Source organism: Zonotrichia albicollis, chromosome Z (genome assembly GCF_047830755.1).
Source record: "Zonotrichia albicollis isolate bZonAlb1 chromosome Z, bZonAlb1.hap1, whole genome shotgun sequence".
NCBI classification, from domain to species: Eukaryota; Metazoa; Chordata; class Aves; order Passeriformes; family Passerellidae; genus Zonotrichia; species Zonotrichia albicollis.
Window position 1 is genome coordinate 47,392,464 of NC_133860.1, and position 20,638 is coordinate 47,413,101.

The following is a 20,638-nucleotide window of genomic DNA, read 5'->3' on the forward strand; positions in this document are numbered from 1 at the left end:
AACTGTCCAACATATGGGCCCACTTCCCAATTAATTATTTGCTGGCTAAAGTGTTAAAATGTCCTTGGCTTCACCTTAGACACAATCATCCCAGCTGGTCATTATCTAACTGGAAAGGGGCCAAAGAATCTCAGCTGTCAGTACACAACAAACATGTATGTTTTGTCCTTTTTTCCTCCATTTACTTCACTTTCACAGATCTGCACTTAAAAGAAGGAAAGCTTATTATGCATGAAACTGAAAAATTCTGGTATCTCTTTTACTGCTGTGACACTGCATACCTGGAATGCAGGTGATAGGTGGGGTGATGAAGAATCTTCTGTATGCATTTATTGAAAACTGATTCATCTAGCCTTACTAAACCTGATTCTATTACTCTGTGTTTCTACTTAATTTACCACACGTGTGGAAAAAAACACAGAAGTTTTCTAAAGACAGAGCTGAAAAAAAGTTATTGATGGGTCATATGTCTGCATAGAGTCAGGAACTACTAGAAAAGTAGGAAAATATCCCTCAACCAAGTGAATGTTAGCAGTCAGCTTGTAGCCAGTGTTAACAACCAGCTTGCAGTAAACCTGCAGATCAACAGGTGGAAAGCAAATGGCTTTTCTCATTTGCACATTACTTGTGGAAGAAGCCAAAGGACAGCTGGGAGAAGGAACACATGTAAACAACGCAGACCTAATGATTTCCTAATTAAAAAGAAGATATTATCTTTCCATTAATAGATAACCTAATTGACCAAACTCGAGCAGTTTCCCCTCTGTACAAGTAAACATAGGTGCTTTTCCTCACTGAATTGTCACATGTTTAGGCCAGCCACTAAGCTGTCAGTTCATCTTGATTTGTTTGGATACTGTACTCTGTGACAGCTGTCGGAAATAATACATTAGAACAGCTGTTGTAGCACTTACAAAGGGACGGGAATTTTAATTGGATGGGATATTAATTGGGAGGGGGATGTCTTTTTTTTTTTTAACCAAAGTTAAGATAGAAATATTCAAAGAATGACAGATGTATTTAAGGTATTTCACCAATGTCTAGTGAGGAAGGCTGGTTTTTGTTTTGACTGTGTAACTTTGTGACAGTGGTGTTCACCATCTTACATGAACCATTTCATGCTTAAGAAAAGGGGCATTAAGAAGAAGAAACAGTAAGGAAGTTGCATAAACAATCTTTTTCAAATACTGGTTGTGATCTAGAGAGGACCTGAAAGTTTTTGAAGAATAACTCAAAAGTAAACTCATTCTGAGACTCTTAGTGGCCACCAGCTGAAAACAAAACCACACGTGATGGCCAAGACCTAAGCATAAATGAATAATAAACTTACTTTCAGCATCAGCACAGAGCAGCAAGCACAGGAGCACCACCACTGGCCTGACTACGTGCATCATCTGACAGCTTGGCACCAGCATGCTTTGGCAGCCTTGTTCTCACTGGCTTAGAAGCCACTGCGAGTCTGTCCAGTCTGAAATTTCAGATGAAGTATTTTCAGAGCCTGTGAAAAGATAAAAATACAATTAGCAAAAATAGACTAGAGTTTTTGTTTTCTTTTTTTTATGTATTCACAATTTGAGGCAAAACAATTTCAAAAGACAAAAGGCAGAAAGGGGAAGAAACATAATTAATTTCAAGCTACTGGTATGTACAAGAAGATCCAACACACGGTAAATGTGTTACAACACATTTCTTAGGGTCCTTTACCACATAATCAAGCAACTGTCACATCCTGAATCTTTAGTTAGAACTACAGCATGTCTTAAACCTTCTCATACTAGTTTCTTTGGTTTAGGACATCACTGGAACTCATGTTGCAAAAAGATAATCAAAGCAGCTTAGATATCCATAACAAATCCACATGCCAACAGGGAGCTGATGCCCTGGCATCTGGTAAGAAAAACACCACAAAATCCACTTCAGAACTTATTATTAACATATTGCATTGTTCAGCAACTTTCAAAGGTTAAAATTCCTGTTGTGATTTCCTGCACATATCTGAATTATGCCTAATAGAAAAACAGAAATCTGGCATTGAATAAAGGGCTGAGATCTCAATTCAATCCATCTAATTTATTACAATGTGTAATTGAATATGATACACTGGTAGAACTACAGCTCAAGTACCTGACTTGAAAAAACAGTGTTTCATCCTTGTCCAAATATGCCACATGAACAGAAATTAAGGAATATAAAAAATTTTTCCTCCTTCATCAGGAAATACTAGAGATCTCCCTAAGCAGCGTGACATTGGCACTAAAATAACATGACATGCAATTATACTTTCTGAAGCATCAGCAACATATAGGCTTTTTAAATTTGATTCTACCCTCTTCATTACCACACAAATGGCAGCCATGCAGTAAAGATGAAAACCAAGAGGGCAGAGAAAAAAGTATACTAATTATTATTCCACTAAATAGATCTTACAGTTTTGTGGGTGGCATAAAGAGCCCATTTTCAGTACAGAGAAATGCTCAAAAGAATTTACTCAAGGAAGAAAAGACATGAGCAGCTGGTAGAAATCTACACTATGTTACAAATCTCTTTTGTAGAACTATCTTTTGAATCAGCGACTGCTATCAAAAAATAGAAGCCTAAGAAATCTTCATAGGCAAAATGCTAAAGGCACCAGCTCTCCCCTTTCATCGCTACCATCTTCATGCCAGCATTTCAAATGACAGCAAAGTCCATGAGACACCAGTCCTGTCGGACTCAATTTTTGTCTGTGCAAGCGTATCAGAGCCAATTGCTGTGTAATGATTCCAATGCTATCACAAAGATGGAGATGCATGAAACGTACTTTCAAGGAAAAGGTGATTTTTATTTTGCTTCTTCTGGAATGCAGGAGTTACAGGGAGCCCTGAACCATCTCTACAGGCAGCTCACTTAAGAACAAAACTATTTTTTCATTAGTACACGGCCATACTAGCTGATATGTGAAGGTGACCAGAGAAATATGGTGGGTTTTAAGTACTCCCTTACTCCTTTCAGGGGCAGAAGCAGAGAGGAAACAACACTATAATACTGAAAATTAATAAAGGGAGTAGAGAAGGGGGGAAAAATGGTGACCACAAAAGTACTTATTTTATACAACAGTTCTTTTAATCGGGGCACTGGGGCACATTATTTTCATACATTTCAAGCACTCCCATCAAAATATTAAATGTGGTGGCTAACAGGATAAATATTACTGTCTGCCTGGGGAAAAGAGGAATTTTAAAAACTTTATGGTCCTGACATATGAATCCTCTACATCCTCTACAAGCAATCTGCAAATGAAGGGATGTGTCACAAAACTCGGCAAATAAAAGGTTCAGAATATAGCTTTTTCTTGTCTTTTTTTTTTTTTTTTTTTTTTTTTTTTAAGTGAAACCTTATTCTACTCTCTCATTCTAAATGCACATACAACCACTTGGGAATACTCCACTCTGTGTCTGCTTTGAAGGTAATATTCATTATCACTCAGGTCATGAAACAAAAGCCCTCAGTATTCCCTTTCTTTCATGTTTCCAACAGGCATGGCTTTAGCTACCCTGATAAACATACCAAGGTTTCCAGGACACTTTTTGCTTGTTGCTTGTTCTCCCTTCTTACCTGCCTGGGCCTTCAAATAAACTTCCAATATTCTAGCTCAGGGAAACATAAGTTAGACTAAAGATGGTGGTTGATTTTTCTTTCAAGTTGAAGATATCCTGTTAATGGAGGCAAGCAGGTGATGGGCTGGTAACACTGAGAGAAGCAAGCCAAGAGACATTCAGGTAATATCAAGGCTCTCCAAAAAAGTCTGCTTTACCCACAAGGAAAACAATCTTCAGAACCTGCTACTGACAACTGTATCAACAATGATATATCACATAGTATATAGGCTTATTTGTAAAAACTAACTTGAAGATGCAATTCCTTAAAAGGACTAAATGAAATCACCAAGACAACTATCAGCTTCCACATCAAGCCATCTTAGTAGTTCCAAAGCGAAAAACTCATCTAAAGAATTATTAATTCCTAAAATCAAATTAGGTTCCTTTCCTTTTCTATTTTCTCCTGATGATGGTTTGTTATGTCCTGAGCATGGTATCAAAGACAGTGAAAACACAAACAGCATTTGCAGCACCAGTTTACACTAGCCTTGTCATCAGAGGAACAATACTTGCCTTGCAGAATTAATCCTCAGTGAGGATCTCACTTAGAAGCCCCTATTACAATATTCACACTGCACCAGGGCAGAAAGATGGGGTTTCTCCTTGGCAGATCATCACAATAACTACAGAGAGGTCAATAATTCTTTGGAAAATTTCTCTTTATGAAGCTTTAATAAAAGCTGTTATTATTTTAGGTAAAGTTCTGTAAAACAGTTGTATGAAACAATCAGAAATGACTCTTCGAATAACTCTACTGGAAATTACTCTTTCAATATCTCTAAAAGAGCTATCTATAAAACTAGGTAATATATCCAACAATAATACACAAGTAAGTAAGAGGATAGATTTACCCTGATTAACAGTATCTATTAGTAGGATCAGTAAAAGTGCAGATGTGCAGCTCTCCAGAATGTTCAACGCAGAGACAAAAAAGAATTCTCCTCAGCAGGAGCACAGCTACTGATAGTACCAGGGCATGGGCACGTGCACCAATTATCCTGAAAAGGATCAACTGGGTGAATGAAACATCTGAACACTGAAATGCTTCCCTGAAGTCTGTTTACCTTAGCGGCAAAAATAACCTTTTAGGTACTATCATGGTACCCACAAGATGGCCTCTGCTTCAAGACAGTTATAGGAAATGCACACCTGGGGGCAAATTTTAGAAACCCCAAACCAAAAAAGTAAACACTGGTTGGTTGTTTTTTGGTGTTTTTTTTTTTTTTTGGTTTTTTTTTTTTGGGTTTTTTTTTTCTATCAGCTTGTTTTTCCATGCTGGAATGTGAATTTAAATGCTTGCTCACAAAGAAATTCAGCACAGCAGGGAAGAGTTGTCAGAAAAGCCTTGAACACGGACACAAAAGAACTCATAACACAGGTAGGGAGCCACATTGACAAAAATAATGAAGCAAACAGTAACTTAAACAATTTTAGAAGAAAGGGAACATGAAGGGATGAGAGTTCATTTGTGCTACAAACAGGATTTCTGGTTCAACTTTTCCAAAGTGTTAATAAATTGTTTAGCGATATGATTTTAGTTCATGGTCATCTCTGGTTTATCCCAAGGATTTCTCATAGAAACCCCATATTTTCCCCCATAGGAAAGTTACTGGATACACCTTATATTAAAAAAAAAAAAAAAAACAAAACACCCAAACATATAAAGCAAAAAAATCCAAAAACAAAAACCAAAAATGTTTCTCTAAGAAAACATGGAAGCAAAGATTAAAACAGAAGACAGTGCTGAAATTCAGTTTTTACACTTCATTCATCACATCCACAGTCCTGAATTACACCCATTTCCAATACCACGGAAATGGAAGACAAGAAATACAAAAAGTGAATTTAAAATATTCCTAGAACTAGTGATGGAAAGGGTGTAAATACTTCATGTATTTGCATATGAATCATGACCCCTCCTTAAAAATAAAATCTAAAAATTTCATGGAAAAATCTTGGCTTCAAAAACCTAACTGACAGCTGAATCATTACCAGAAAGAATAGAAAATAATGCATAAAATAAATTCTCATAAGCTCTTTAATCAAAATCAATTCAGAAACACCTCTGGGTAAAATAATGTCTTTTAAAGAGAATTAAATTTATTTTTCAAAGCAATAAGGCAACTGGCAAAAGCATAAGTTCCACATTTTGCTTGCACTTTTATTGACTGAACATGATAAATGTTTTCATAGTCAACCTGCTGGAAAAGTTCCATGTTTCATTATGCTTTTAGTCTTAAAAAATCCAAAATACACAATTAAGGAAATTTGAAAGGACAGCTGTGGTGAGTGTTCAACAGTTTAGTCTTATCTGTCTCCGGATGACAATTCACCCTAATGCTTGTCTATCATTGCCGAATTTCTCAGTTACAGTTATTCCAAGATGAATGAGCACCCATCCTAAAACAGTAGGTTTCTGATGTCAGGCAAGCTTTTGAACTACATCACTATAAAAGCACAAATGAGTTGCAGTGCTAGGTGGCATTTTGCCTGTATAAAACAATACATCAATCTGATTCTACATTGTAATTCTATTTTAAACTTCAACAAAGATTCCTTTGTTACCCTGAAAAACAGAGTAGATTTTTTGGTAACTGATGAAATAGATTAAGCTGTTAAGTGAATAAATCAACTCAACAACAGCAAGGTACCTTGAAATCACATCACTGGCATGTTTTCCTCATATAGAAAGTTGTTAAAGGTTTCTGGTTTTTTGCTTACAAAAAGACTTATGTTCATATGGAATCTTAAACCACACAGCAAAACCTTGCCTAGCCTGATGTTTATACAGCTTCAGTTCCATTATAAATCAGGGATTAAAATACCAATTGTAAGATGACAGGTGTCTCAATGCTTACCAACTTCCACCATCTTAGTCACTTCTTCAGATCATAGGAACTTTTCTTATGCAGAACATGATGCAGAAACAAATCATTAGAACACTGCCTGACTTCTTAACTTGGTGCCTACAAATAATAGCTCAAGAAATAAATTTTGTGATGGAAATGGCTGAAGTGCTGAGCTGGAAATAGTCTTGCTAGATGAGAAAAGCATACCATGTTATCTGTCTATGGATATTAAAGCCACGTATTGTTGAGAATCTATGGAAATAACTTAAACCCTGTTACAAAGCCACAGATATTAAGCAGACAAATGAAACATCTTCCACTAAGACTGACTTCCTGCCTGAATAAACACAAACTCTGACAATACCCCCCTCTTGACTCCTTGTACATTACTTGCATACATTACCCTAAAATATTCCAGCTCTGCCTTTGCACATATTAAAGAAAGCTAACTCTATTCTGACACTTGCTAAAATAAAAATCAACAGACCTAAAAAAAAAAAACAAAACCCTAACAAACAAAAAACAAACAAAACCCCAAACCAAGTAAATAAAAAAGGAAGAAATTAAAAAAAAAACCAAAAAAACAAACCAAAACAAACATCCAAGAAGACAGAAAGATAAACAGAAAAGGGAAAAAAGAGCAGCAGCTTACAAAAAAAGAAAGAAAAAGGCTAAAGTATCTAGGCTGTGCTGTTATTTTACTCTTTCTTCAGCCACAGAAGAGAAACAAGGTGAAATCCACACTAAGGTGTCTAGAATCACCAGGTCACACACTAATGGTGTCCTCCAGGAATCAGTACTGGGCAAGTCCTGCTCTGTATCTTTACTGATGATTTGAAGGAAGGGGTCAAACACACTCTTAGTAAATTCACAGACAACAACAAATTGGGTGCCATTGTTGACTGTTGATCTGCTGGAGGGCAGGAAGGCTCTGCAGAGGGATCTGGACAGGCTGGATCATGGCTGAGCCCAGTGGTGTGAGGCTCAACAAGGCCCAGTGCTGGGTCCTGCCCTTGGGTCACAGCAAGCCCAGGCAGTGCCACAGGCTGGGGCAGAGTGGCTGCAAAGCTGCCCCAGGAAAAGGCCCTGGGGGTGCTGGTGACAGCAGCTGAGCATGAGCCAGCAGTGCCCAGGTGGCCAAGAAGGCCAATGGCATCCTGGCCTGTGCCAGCAATGGTGTGGCAGCAGGAGCAGGGCAGGGACTGAGCCCCTGTGCTGGGCACTGCTGAGGCCACACCTGAATCCTGTCCTCAGTCCTGTCCTCACTACAAGGAAGACATGGAAATGCTGGAGCATGTCCAGAGAAGGGCAACAGAGCTGGGGAAGGGTCTGGAGCACAAGTCCTATGAGGAGCAGCTGAGGGAGCTGGGGCTGTTCAGCCTGCAGAAAGGGAGGCTCAGGGCAGACCTTACTGTCTCTACAACTGCCTGACAGGAAGTTGCAGCCAGCTGGGCAATCAGGCTCTTCTCAACACAGCAAGAATAAACTGTCTTGAGTTGTGCAAGGGGAAGTTTTGAATGGATACTAAGAAATTTTTTTCACTGAACTGAATCCATAGTAAGATGATTCTAGACACCTTAGTATGGATTTCAGGCTAAGGATTGGAACAGTCTTCCTTGAGAAGTTGGTTTAGTTGCCAGCCTAGGAGATACTCAAAAGACTTGGAAACACAGTGATTAGGGACATGGTTTAATGATGGGCTTAGTGTTACATTAACAGTTGTACTCAATTTCAAATGTCTTTTCCAACATAAGTTGTTCTGGATGCTATGATTATATTAATTGTTTCCTCTGAAATCTGGTTTAAGAACAATACAATGACTGCATTTAAGCAAAAACATTTACAGACTGATTTTTGTCTTGTTTGCCTCAAAATAACAAAAACTGAAAGAACATATAATTAGTACTGTGGTATTTGCCATAAACAGTTTGTTAGTCTCTGACTGTCTCTTACAGTACTTGAACAACACTGGAACTGTGCAACTACCACCTCTTAGAAAAGGCTAAATTTATGACTACGTGAGCCACAAACAAAAACATTCTTAGAGCCACTGTACTGTATACCACATACTCACCCAACACTCCCAGGAAAAGGGTCTCCAACACCACCTTCCAAGCACACACTCCCAGCAGTCTTACAAAAAAGCAGAACTACCCAGAGCAGCTAGCATCTACCATGAGCAGCTGAGTTGTCAGACCACAGAGGCAGCATCTGTCTGTGGCCTGCTTCTCCACAGAAGCTAGCTATGTGGATGACCTAGCAACAAGAATGATTCTACAGCTCCCCTGCTATGCACATGACACAGACATGTTAACACGGCTTACATCTGAACAGCCATCTTATTTTCAGGGGAATTTTGCCCTTCCTGTATCTTTTTCAGTAGGGCTAATGGCAAAAATTCAGGTTATTCCTCACCTTTAGGATCAGGCATGGCTGAAGCATACCAGGTATTGCAGATACTAAGATAAAACTAGAAATATATTTGCAAGTTTGGAGCTAAGAAATCAAATATAACTTCAGTATTACAATGCATTTTTTCTCCATTCTCTGCAATTTCTTTTTTAATAGCTTTTCTCTGTCCTTTTCACTTAATGGTTTTGCTTCAAAACTATCCAATATACTTGTTGGCTAATCAGATTGAAGCATGACTGACTGAGACAGAGAATTTGCAGTACACACAGGACAGCAATCCAGCTGCAGCTAGTTTAGCCTGACTGCATTTTATTATAATGTTGCTGATGGCAATACAATTGTATTAGAGGAAGAGATGGAGAGCTGAAATGGTTATTTTTCAAAAGTAGTTGGCATTATAAAATTATTTGGTAATAAAAGACAAAAACTTCCTGAAGCTATAGAAGGACTATGCATTTCCCATACTAAGATTTGGCATAATCGTGCATGGCTTTTCACAGGTTTTCTTTTGGAAAAAAGATGACACCTGCGAGTGTCTTTGTAATACAATGCATCTTTTACTACAGTCAGAGAAAAAGTAAAAATAATGTTATAAGCTCTGAGAAGAGAGTTAAAAGGCAACAACCTACAGATATTTTACTGCTGAAATTTCCTTACTAAGGAAAGTACCAAGTGAATTGGTATATTTTAGACACCAAACTAATGTCATAATATTGACAAGCCAGTTTGATATCAAATAAAATGATGAAATCATCAGCCAGACAGCATGATTCATAGCATGTTTTTCTTTACAGACCTCATCAACTACTATATATTTATCTGTAATAAGAAGAAATAAGTGGCTTAGTAGGGCCATCTGAACTGGCATTTCAGGTGCTCAATCCCCTTCAAATTGGAAGCGAGAAGTAGAAAGTTTAATCCTCTTGTATTTGATCTGGTGAAAGCCAACTGAGATCAACAAAAGATTTCCTCTGTGAAACCTATTACCAAACATTAAACAACCAGAGACTGTACAAAGCATTAACCTGTACTCTTTTCTCATTTTTTACTTTAAGATTTTCTTTGCACTTTGATGGTGCAGCTCCCATACCCAGAGCTTTCATTCATAGCCTGTTTTGCCCAGGCAACTTGGCACTCATATGTCTCAGCTACAAGAACATGACAATAAAAAAATCCCTCTTAGGCCTGTGGTTCATCCTCTTACAACTCTGTTACAGAGTACTAAAATAGATTAAAATGCAATTATGTATTTTCCATGCATTCTACACTGGGTTTATATTCTTCTCAGGAAATATTTCAGCAAGAATGTTTCAAATCTAAGTCCTGCCACAGCTTCCCAGCTTCATCTTTTTTGGGTTGATAATATTAATGAAAAACTAGCTGTGAGTTGATTCTTACAAATATGCTGGCCTTAGGAACAAGCTGGTAATTTCTAACCTAAGTGTTAATTGCATACTGACATTGCAGAACCTTCACCTTCTTTTTTGTAAGTTTTCAGTAAGAAAGTGAGAGCATGCGCTACCACCCAAATGAACATTATTTTCATAAAGGGGATGAGAAAAACTAACTAAACTATAACTGTATACAGCTGTGGAAATATCTCTGCAACTTATACACCATATATACCAACAGTATAGTGACGAGGCTAGGACACACCACAATGTTACAGAGAGAAGCCACATTTACCAAAAACTGGTTTTTTGTGCATATACTGGAGCAGTTTTATCCTGCTAAAGAACTTCCTGCATACCAGTTGTTCATATATATGCTCAATTATCTCTCTCACTGCTTATGAACATGACACAGTTTCTGAAACAAGCAATCTGTTGCCTTTTCTTTCATAAATGGGCAAGAAAAATCAGAGAAAGAAATATTACAGTAGATTAAATTGGTGAAATAACCAACTGCAGGTACTACTCATAGTTTTTCTTCTAAATGAACAGTAAAAAGTTATAAAAAAGAAACTGACTGAAGATATGACACAAAAGGAAGGTTATTATCCTAGTTATGTTTGTCATCTTTCATAAAAAATACATAGATGAGAAAACACAGAAGATGGTGTCTTAGATTGCAGCTCCCTGTCACTCAGATTTTGAGTATCTTTCATAATCTCAGCATCAGAAGGAATAAAAAATGCAGATATCAGCTAAAACAATACACTTAGCATCCAGTAAAGCAAATGTTTAAGAATGTACACAAACACACACTTGTGTACACACACACACACACAATTACAAAAAGAACTGATCTGCAGAGTTCAAATTTGTATGAAAAGACAGAACTAGAAGAGATAACCTCTCTGCCTTTCAGACATGCCTCATACACAAAGGCTTCCAGGACTTCTGCATTTTCCCTCTGCTTTTTCATTTCCAGAATTTCTACATGGAAAGTAGTAATCAGTAAACATACTGCTGTAAGATTCAAACTAAATAAAGAGTTTATCCTTCAGCTACACAATACTTCATATTTAGCCACGATGAAATTAAACTAATGAACTAATGAAAGTGGGAATTAGTTTCATTACTAATCCAACCGAGAAAATATTGAGTCTAATAAAATATTAAAAAGTTCATACCGGTGGCTTTCAATAAACATTTTAGAATTTTACCCCCACATTTTGTAAAAAATACCATAGACTGACATTACAGAAGTAGACAGTAACTTTAAGCCTTCAGACAATCACATTAAAGTATTTCAGGACTTCTAAGGACTCAGAATACATTAATTCTTTTTTTAGAACATAAAACTATTTATAATACTTGGAGGAAACATGCCATATAATCTTACTGTCCATTAGCACCATTAGCCTCCATGTTACCACAACACAGCTTTCCAATCACAAGCAGAATAATGTTTATGTCCTTCCTTCCCCAGAAGAATGTCGCCCAGGTGACACTCAAGTTCCACATGAAGCACAAGGCTGTGACTGCCAGTCTTTTGTGGATATCCCAAGGGTGTACACATTAGACCATGAATGAGGGCTGTGGGAACTCAAGGCTCAAATATTCCTCTGGAATTTTATCTCACAGAGATAGAATATAAAAAATTTTTTAGAGACTGCTGCAAATAATGATATGTGAAATATTTTAAAAACAAAATCTAATATAACCTATTAAAAAAAATCCAGTTTTGGCTTCTCATAAAACTCATAATCATTAGTTTTAACTAAGAATCTGGCTAGATGAATTAAAATGTTTTTTTTTTTTTTTAATAAGTGCATTCTGGTTACTTATACTAATAACAAAGCAGTATTTTTCAACACATCTAAAGGCTAGAAGATGAGCCTAATGTTCCATTTAGAACACTGCAAGGCACTTGCGGGAGTTTCATCTTTCACAACAGAAATGCATGAGCAACTATTATAAACCTAGTAAAGTTTCTGCAGAATTTCTGTAATAACTGATATGTCTCTGGGTATGTGCGCTGTCCCAGGAGTATTGTTCTGGATTGATTAGCATCAATCTATTTCTCTATAATGAAATGCTCGATTACAGCTTTGAAACAGATAATTATAAAGGGAGGGTGTATTTTTCAGTTAGGGATTTTGTTTTGATTTTTTTTTTTAATTATCAATGCATGAAAGGCAGCTGTAGAAGTTCTGACTGCACTGTCGCCTCTTTGGAAAGAAACTACATTTTGCTTCTCTCACTGTGCATAAGTTAAATTGAATTGCTAGTTATGACTGGTATGGGAGTTTTATTTTCAACTGTCAGGGTGTGCAGCCAGCTGTAACCAATTTTTCAATATCTTGAAAAGCCTCATGTGAAGTATACAGATGTGAATGACTTTGGGACCTTGTTGTTAGTAAACAGAAACATTTTTCAAAACACTTTCCAATCCTACTTCTTCAGTGTTAAAAAAAAATCCCAAAACTGTAAAGAAAGATACACATTATGGATGTTCTGCATAACTTTAGCAGCATACGTAAAAAGGCCAAAAAAAACCTAGTGGCATGTCCAAGTTTGGGCTCATGTTTCAGACTCTCTCTTATGTATACCATAATGTTGTTAAAATCACTTTCTGCCAAGAAAAGTGACTCATTTTTTTATCAGGTTTAACAGCAAATGAGTGGGTAGGGAAAATGCTTTTGATTTCAAGGGTTAGAAGTTGGGAGAAAAAACTTTGAGTATTTCCTTTCCTTAGTGTTGTGCATACTGCAGCAAGCCCTCAATTTTAAAAGAGGGTTCCTACTAAAGAAACTTATTCCTCTGTTGATCTGATGTGCTAGTTTGAATGGTTTGCTCACTGAAGATGCTAGATGATATATGAGAATTATGATTTTATATATTATTTATAAATTAGAACAACAGAAACAACTGGATTAAGTGAGAAAATGCAGGAATATATCCCAAGCAATCTCTAATGCCTTGATATCCAAAACCAGAATTCCTTAGTCCTAACCTCTGCACACAGCAGATATTCCACTGCTGCCAGCACCAGGTTAACAATGCTTGTTTAAACAGAAACAGGCAGCTCACAGGCTACAGGATAAGAGGAGGAAAAAATTAGGGCTGTTTTTATGCCTTATACAAAATCTAAACTCCGTAAAGAGATGTTCTTGTTCAGGTACCTGTAGATGAGTCTCTCAAGTCTTTTGAAGTCCACAGTATGCAGATTTTTACCTTACCCTTTGTAAAATTTACTTCACAATCATTTCCTTATTATTAGCACTGTGGAAACCAGGACTACTTCCACAAATTATATCATTGTTGTATTCTCCTTTTTTAAAAACTCTATTTTATTTTCTGGAACCAAAAATAAAATAATGAGCTTCAAGAATTATTTTTTGCAAGTCAGCTCATTAAATATCAAATAAATCTGAACCACTGTTTTTACATTTTAACCAATGCACCTCTTTTTCTTTTTTTTTTTTTAATGTTTAGGCATAATCTTTAGGCCACAATGTGAGCAGCCCCGATATAGTAATTTAGTCATGTCACAACTGTTGTACTATCACACTGACACTTCTATTTCAAACAATTTTATTTTAAATGTTGTAATGGAAGATCCAGATTTCTAGATGAAACTTCCTCTAGTCTTTGTGTCAGAAACAATCAGGGATCTAAGACAAAGATGTACACTTTTTTATTAAGATACCAAAAGTTACAATTAATTTTGGAGGATGACTTGAATTTATCTTACATAGAGTTTGTTTCACATCTTATCTGTGGATTCAGGAATGTACTGGAATGTGCTGTTGTAATCCATCTGTTCCTATATTGCATCATCAATTTTTAAAATTTTTATCAATAAAGTTGACTTTATTTCTGTAGTTGAGATCTTGAACAAGCACATCTACACAACAGCCAAAGCAGTCATCTGATTTGGCATTCAATCTGGTATCCAGCAACAGATAAATCCTAACTGAAATGCAAATTTTTCTCAAATTATTTTGAATAAATGTTCTTCTATTTTCTTTTTTTCTAAGCATCTTCCTGCAGGTAAAGAGAAGACTTCCTTAAGTTCATAAAGAAAAAAAATATACAAAAATCTTATGCTGATCCCCAATCTTCACACTTAAGATCAATACAATAATGTTAAACGAGATCTCTGCATAGAACTGACAAACACAAAAATGTGGAATTTCATTCAAAACTTATTAAACTTTAAAGAAAAGTATCATAATCAAACTGATTACAATAATTTCTGCAATTTTAACACTCACATATAATTTACTGGTATTTAATATTATTACATTCCCATTTTTTATACTTATTTGTCTTAAGCAGTTCTATAATTTTTCAATATTCTGCTACTGTTTAATTACAGAAGCATAACAGAAAAATAATCTGCTGACACACTGTTCTTCTTCATATTTTGTTTTCTCTTAAGTAGACTTCTAACTTAGTAATCATTGCTGTCACCCTCAGCATTTCCTAGCTTTTCCTCACAGTGAAATCTAAGAAGACTCAGACACTGAAATCCCTCAGAGTATCTTTCCCTTTAGAAAACAGAGAATCGAGCTCTGTGAATGTATGTTGGAAGTAACATCTACGTTAGAGGGTAAAATATGAATACACAAAAAGATTATGCTACTTTTCTGTAGGAATATCCACCTGCACACACATACAACTGTGTCTACTCCTATCCCATCACTTTGCAGTTCTCCATGGAAGTTAAGTGAATTATAGCTTACTAATGGATTTGCAATCATGAGCAAACTCTGTATGCATAAATACTCCCAGAAAAGGGTTCTTTCCTGACTCAGAATCACACACACAATATTGAACCCTAATCCTAACTGAATCTAAGACACCCAGTATTCCACTTAGTTACAGAAAGGTCAGTAAACATTTAAACAAATATTCATGTTTAAGCAGCTGAGGTAAATGGGCTGATCCCTCCACTGCCTAGAAGGATGGTTCTCTAATTTCTAAGTGATGTTTGCAGATCTTTATATTAATTTTAAAAAAAACCAAACAAGCTCACCTTTAAGCAAGGTCATGGGGATGTTCTACTGAGCACTAGAATACTAATAAATATCCTTTGAAAATGGATCTGTAAGAGAATTGTTACTTCCACATCCTAAAACACTGGATATCCACTTTACAACAGGATGTCAGTCTTCACCACACTCGTCTGTGTGTGGTGACACACAACACATCTGCAAGAAGTATTAATTTTCAGACAGCCTAATTATTAGACTACTGACAAGAGAACCTATTTAAATGACTCCTTTTTTTTTCTTTGACAATCTTTAAGACATTTTATTAGGCAAAAAAAAATATCTATCAGCAAGACTTTCCCTGTTACGGTGCACACACACCAATTCAATCACTCTTCTAATAAACCATGAACTAAAAAGGAAGCTTTATTTTTTCCTTAAGGTGATTTCACCATGTCTCTTTTGAGCTACACACTAAATTAAATTTTTTGTAATGCCTTAAGTATGTATGTGGTGAATGTGTATTTCTGCACAGAGGTACATCTAGCTGCATAGGTATATTTCTATAGATATGTAGATACACTTTCTTATACATCCATAAATCATCAGAATGAAATTTAAAAAAAAATAAAACTTCAGGGAAGGCACTTGTATCAGAGTCAAAACCTATTACATCAATAGTCAGAGTAAAATTACTGTTTTATTATTCAATTACTTGAAGTGTGAATGACAGACCATGATGCAATTTGCTCTGCTGACAGAGCTCACCTCTGTCTCAGAGAAACTATTTGCAGTTGATAACATTCACTTCCCAAGCCTGACATGATAAAGAAAAAACAGATATAATGCTAAATCTAAAAGATACGTTTCATGCCTTTCAAACAAGGAGAAGTGCAGTGGTAAATAGTACCTCTTACCCAACACACCAGCTTTTGTTAGCAATTCTTTCTGAAGGATTCTCCAGAGTACTTCTGCTCTGTTGTCATTTCAAAGAACCTAAACAGTCTGCTGAATTTTTATCAGCAGAAAGTGACATGACAGCAGATGGGATACACAAATACATAAGTATTGTTTACTTTATATATAGAAATTATTCTGAAAATTTTATTGCAAAACTTTAAGGTGGATATGCAATTATTTCTTTTTTATATAATATATTTTTAGGATAATTAGCAGATATGTTGCTTAGAAACTTTGAGCGACTTCCACTTAATAACAGCTGTAATTCCAGTTTATTTAATGCTTACAATCCTCCTGAATGGTTTTGTATACCTCCTCCTACAGGTGAGTGTGAAAGCACATATGTTCTCCAGTCAGTGAAAAAAACTGCTTGGACATATTCCTTTTCTTCATAAATATTCTCCTTCCAACTAAGCCAGGAAAGGACTACAAAACCACACATGTGACCTAAGGCCATATAAATATTTTCTTCCTACCTGGAAAGTGGAAAAACTTGCTTAAGTTTAACTTTATGAATTAGAGCTATTTTAAGAAATAGGTATAATTATCCCTTGTATAAAGGTGAGAGATAAGTCTCATATTTCAAATGTCTGGTCTGCCAGCAAAGTTCTACACTTCACTTTCATTCTATATAGGTCATTACTCAGGTCATGGACCTTGGACATTAGAGGTTTGTAAGAAGCAGAAATTCATTCTTAGTTCTAAATTGGCACAAAAAAAAAGGCAACCTAAAATTGTAAAGTATTTCTAAATTTTGAAAAGGTCATATATAGAGAGCGTGAAGCAGTACTCTGTAAAATCTGTAATCTGTAAAATTCCAAAGGATGCTCCTTAAACTTTATAAAATTATGTTTTAGTGATACATTGTAAAAAAATCAATCTCATACCAGTTATTAATAATTATAATAATTTAGAAGGAAAATATGGAAATATTTTTAAAGATCTCAGCAAATCTTTATCAGAACAGAAATATAAATTTTAATATATTTGGACTTTCCCTGATTTTTTTATTTGTTAAAGCAATAATATTGCAGCAAAAATTAACTTAAGTAAATTTCAATGCCTTGGAAATACACTAGACTGTGATGAACATAGAGACTGTGAAGAATATAGAATTACTTAGAATCCTAAATCAGGGAACCAAAAGAAAGATGGCCTCTTGATTTAGGATTTTCTTTTAATCTTGCTTTGATTATATTAGCATTAAGAGCCGAAAGACTAAAATACCATCCTTGCTCTCCAAAATTCAAGATCTCATCTATATTCTAAAGAATATAAGTAGAAAAATTGTGAATGCAAAGTCTAATGAGTAAGGCTTTGCTCTAAAATGAAAGCATGGAATACAGCTGGCTGTCCAATTTAAATTACTCGTCCTGTAACTAACAAAAAACATGCTACCCAAAACTTCAATACAATGCAGTCTTTTAGCCCATATGTACTACCACTATTCTTTAATACTGTAAAAACCACACTATTTTAAAGCCAATATTTTAAAATAGTCTCACCATTGATGTCAGAAAACAAATTAAATCCTAGTACAGACAATTTTAAAATCATGTTTTCATATTAAGCTGACAGTAAATTGCAAAAATTTCATTACAGTCACAGAAATGAATTTTCAATTTATGTCATTTGGCTGCACCCACCAATGATTTGATTATTTATCTACTGTTCCAACTTCTTTCACAAGGAGAAAGCAGATTCTTAATAAGCAGTTTTCTATTTCTTTATTTCAGAAAAGAAATAGTCAACATATATACCAGGGTCAAAACCTGGACTATCAGGTTTTTCTCACAGCAGCAAACATTAACCATAACACGAAATCCTCTGTAAAAGCAGAAATCTGACCAGAGTAAAACTGACAAAAATGGCATGACTACAATGGACTGCTCCAAGTGTTTTTGGCAGTGTCAGCCATGAAGTATTGCTAACAACTTGGTAAAAAGTACTAGCTTCCTTAAAAAACTCAGATTAAACTATCTCAACACCAGAATGGTCTAAATGGTAGTCTACTTGAAGAGAGCTAAAAAGCAAAACCAAGCATAAGTTTGTTGGAAAATAGGAAGAAAGCAGTCTGAAACCTAGGATCTGTTAATCTATCAATCAAACACAAAAATATGGCAGAGAGTAAAATGGTTTAAGTATTCTTGTATTTTGCCACCCAATCACAGTGCAGTCTTTTGAGATGGTTCACACAGTTGTCTCAGGGGAAACAGAGAAGTCTTTCATACATATATTTTTACTATACAACACAATCATTTATAAATGCTAAAAGTTGAAAATTATTTGCCTAAAGTCAGTAATTTAGCCTTGTAAATAATTAGTTTCTTTGTTCTTGTCCTGCCTCCATAAAACAGAATAGAACAGTGGTGTCCTTGTAAACTTAACAGGCTTTTTCTAGCTTATAGCAAGTCTAAAGCTAACAGTTTAATGTCACTGTTAGTCTTAACTGGGCAAATGTAGTATCAATACTGTTTTCAAAAAAGGAAGAGGTTTTATCTTGACATTCTCTTAATTAGTTTTCTCAATTTTTACTTAACAAGTCCAAAAATTTATTTGAAGTTAGAAAGCTAAAGTAATAATCAAAATCAAACTGAAATAGTCTGTGGTGTCAAATGGTGTTTCTTCTCACTCTAAGTGTGGATGACCTCAACTACCCTCTCCTTTTTGAAGCAGAAATAAACTGCTTCAAAAGCAAGTCCACATAGTAAAAAAAGCATTATACTGGTTTCTAAATACATCTTACACACAAAAACCCAACAGAAATGAAAGCAAAACAGCAATAAAAAACAATTAATAAAAAAAAAAAACCCACAAAACAAAATGAAGATCCATACATATAAAAAAAAATACGGTAAGACTTAGTGAGGAGAATATGGGCAGCTAGAAAATAGGATAAGGTCTCAAGCTTTTGATCAGGAAACTATACACAAGTAAAGATAATTTCTCCACAGACTACTGAAAATTCTTCAAAATAAGAGCAAATGGAAGGTTGAGTCCAAATCAGGTATTTCTGAATCACCTCATTAGTTTCAAATCATGAGGCTACAGAAAGACTGCCAAGCAGTTTCAGGATCCTTTACAGAAATAATCATTGTAACTCTAGTCATCTTCTGAGGATGGAGAAACCACCATCAGCAACCAAACACGACACACATACACAAAAACATGTATTACTGAATACTTATCTGAGCAATAAAAATGGGGGTCCTCAGGAAGACATGAGGCACACAGACCTCATGGGTAGGGCAGGAAGTTACTACTACAGGTGGCTGTCATTTCTCCCTTTTGAGATACGTTCCAAAACTCTGCGCAACAACACACATCCTTCTATTTCCAAATCAGTGGGTTTTTATGATGGATTTACATATTTGATATGGGAGAAAGAAGAAAGATCTACAGACCCTAATAATATCTCTTTAAGATAAACAACATTAAAGTATTAAGTCTGTTAGATTTCATTTACAAGACCAAGAAACATGAAGTAATACATGAAAAGTTGCAAATCAATGCTAGAAGAGCAAAATCAAGATGCTTTCCGAATGGTCCTACTGTTAATCACAATTTCAGTCAGCCTTCCCATGTCATTGCAGTATTTCATAACCCAGACAGTTTTAGGTGTTTTCAAGGGTTTTTTATTCCCCTCATTGTGAATTTCTGAGAACATACCACACCTATGAAGAGTCTGCATTAGGAAAAACAAACTGAGTATCTCAAGTTAATGGAAGATTCATTTTGATTGCAAAACAGCTAAACTATTTCAGACGAAATCTAACACATCAACTATTGAAATTTAAAAGTAAGAGTATTTCCATTAATTTTAGGAGAATTTTTGATTCTATAAAGTTCAAAGAACCAAATATGAGAAAAGTATTTGATATGAAAAGGTATGAAACTTGGTCTTTCTTTTAAAAGCCAAATATTATACTTATTATTATCATTATTAATTTTAATGTTGTTGATGCTAGTGCAGCTTGACAAGATTCTAAAATCACAGACCTTTTTTCTGCATCATGTCATGTTTGAAAAACATGTATGCTTCTCACATATGCTTTTAGTCTGCATGTTAAATTCCCTTAAGTTTGTACTTCTCATCCCTGTTTCTGTTGCGATTCTTTAGACATCTTTTGGGGCATTTATATCTAAGTATGCACTGATACAATACAAAGCTCGAATGTACTTGTCCTGACCAATGTCATTAGTCCTTCAATCCATGTAAGATTCTTTAATTCCTCATTCAGAATATGCTTTCCTTAAACTTTCATTAAATTTTGCAGTAGGCAAACAAGGACACAGAAAATTACTTTTCAGAGATATAAAACTAAAGTTTGAATACTATGTCTGCAGAGATGAGCAGTAAGATGCTGGTAGACAGAATGGTTGGTAGTTGTTGC

General features: G+C 35.5%; 1 protein-coding gene across 50 annotated transcripts in view; it reads right to left on the reverse strand.

Moving 5' to 3' along the window:
- PTPRD (protein tyrosine phosphatase receptor type D) overlaps nt 1–20,638 on the reverse strand; it is a 1,168,317-nt gene that overhangs the window by 277,863 nt on the left and 869,816 nt on the right. For all 50 annotated transcript variants that reach the window (XM_074533114.1, XM_074533153.1, XM_074533152.1 and 47 more), the window contains one exon: nt 1,331–1,498. In XM_074533114.1, coding sequence (XP_074389215.1) covers nt 1,331–1,415 — 85 coding nt within the window. In that variant the 5' untranslated portion in view covers nt 1,416–1,498. The remainder of the gene's footprint in view (nt 1–1,330; nt 1,499–20,638) is intronic.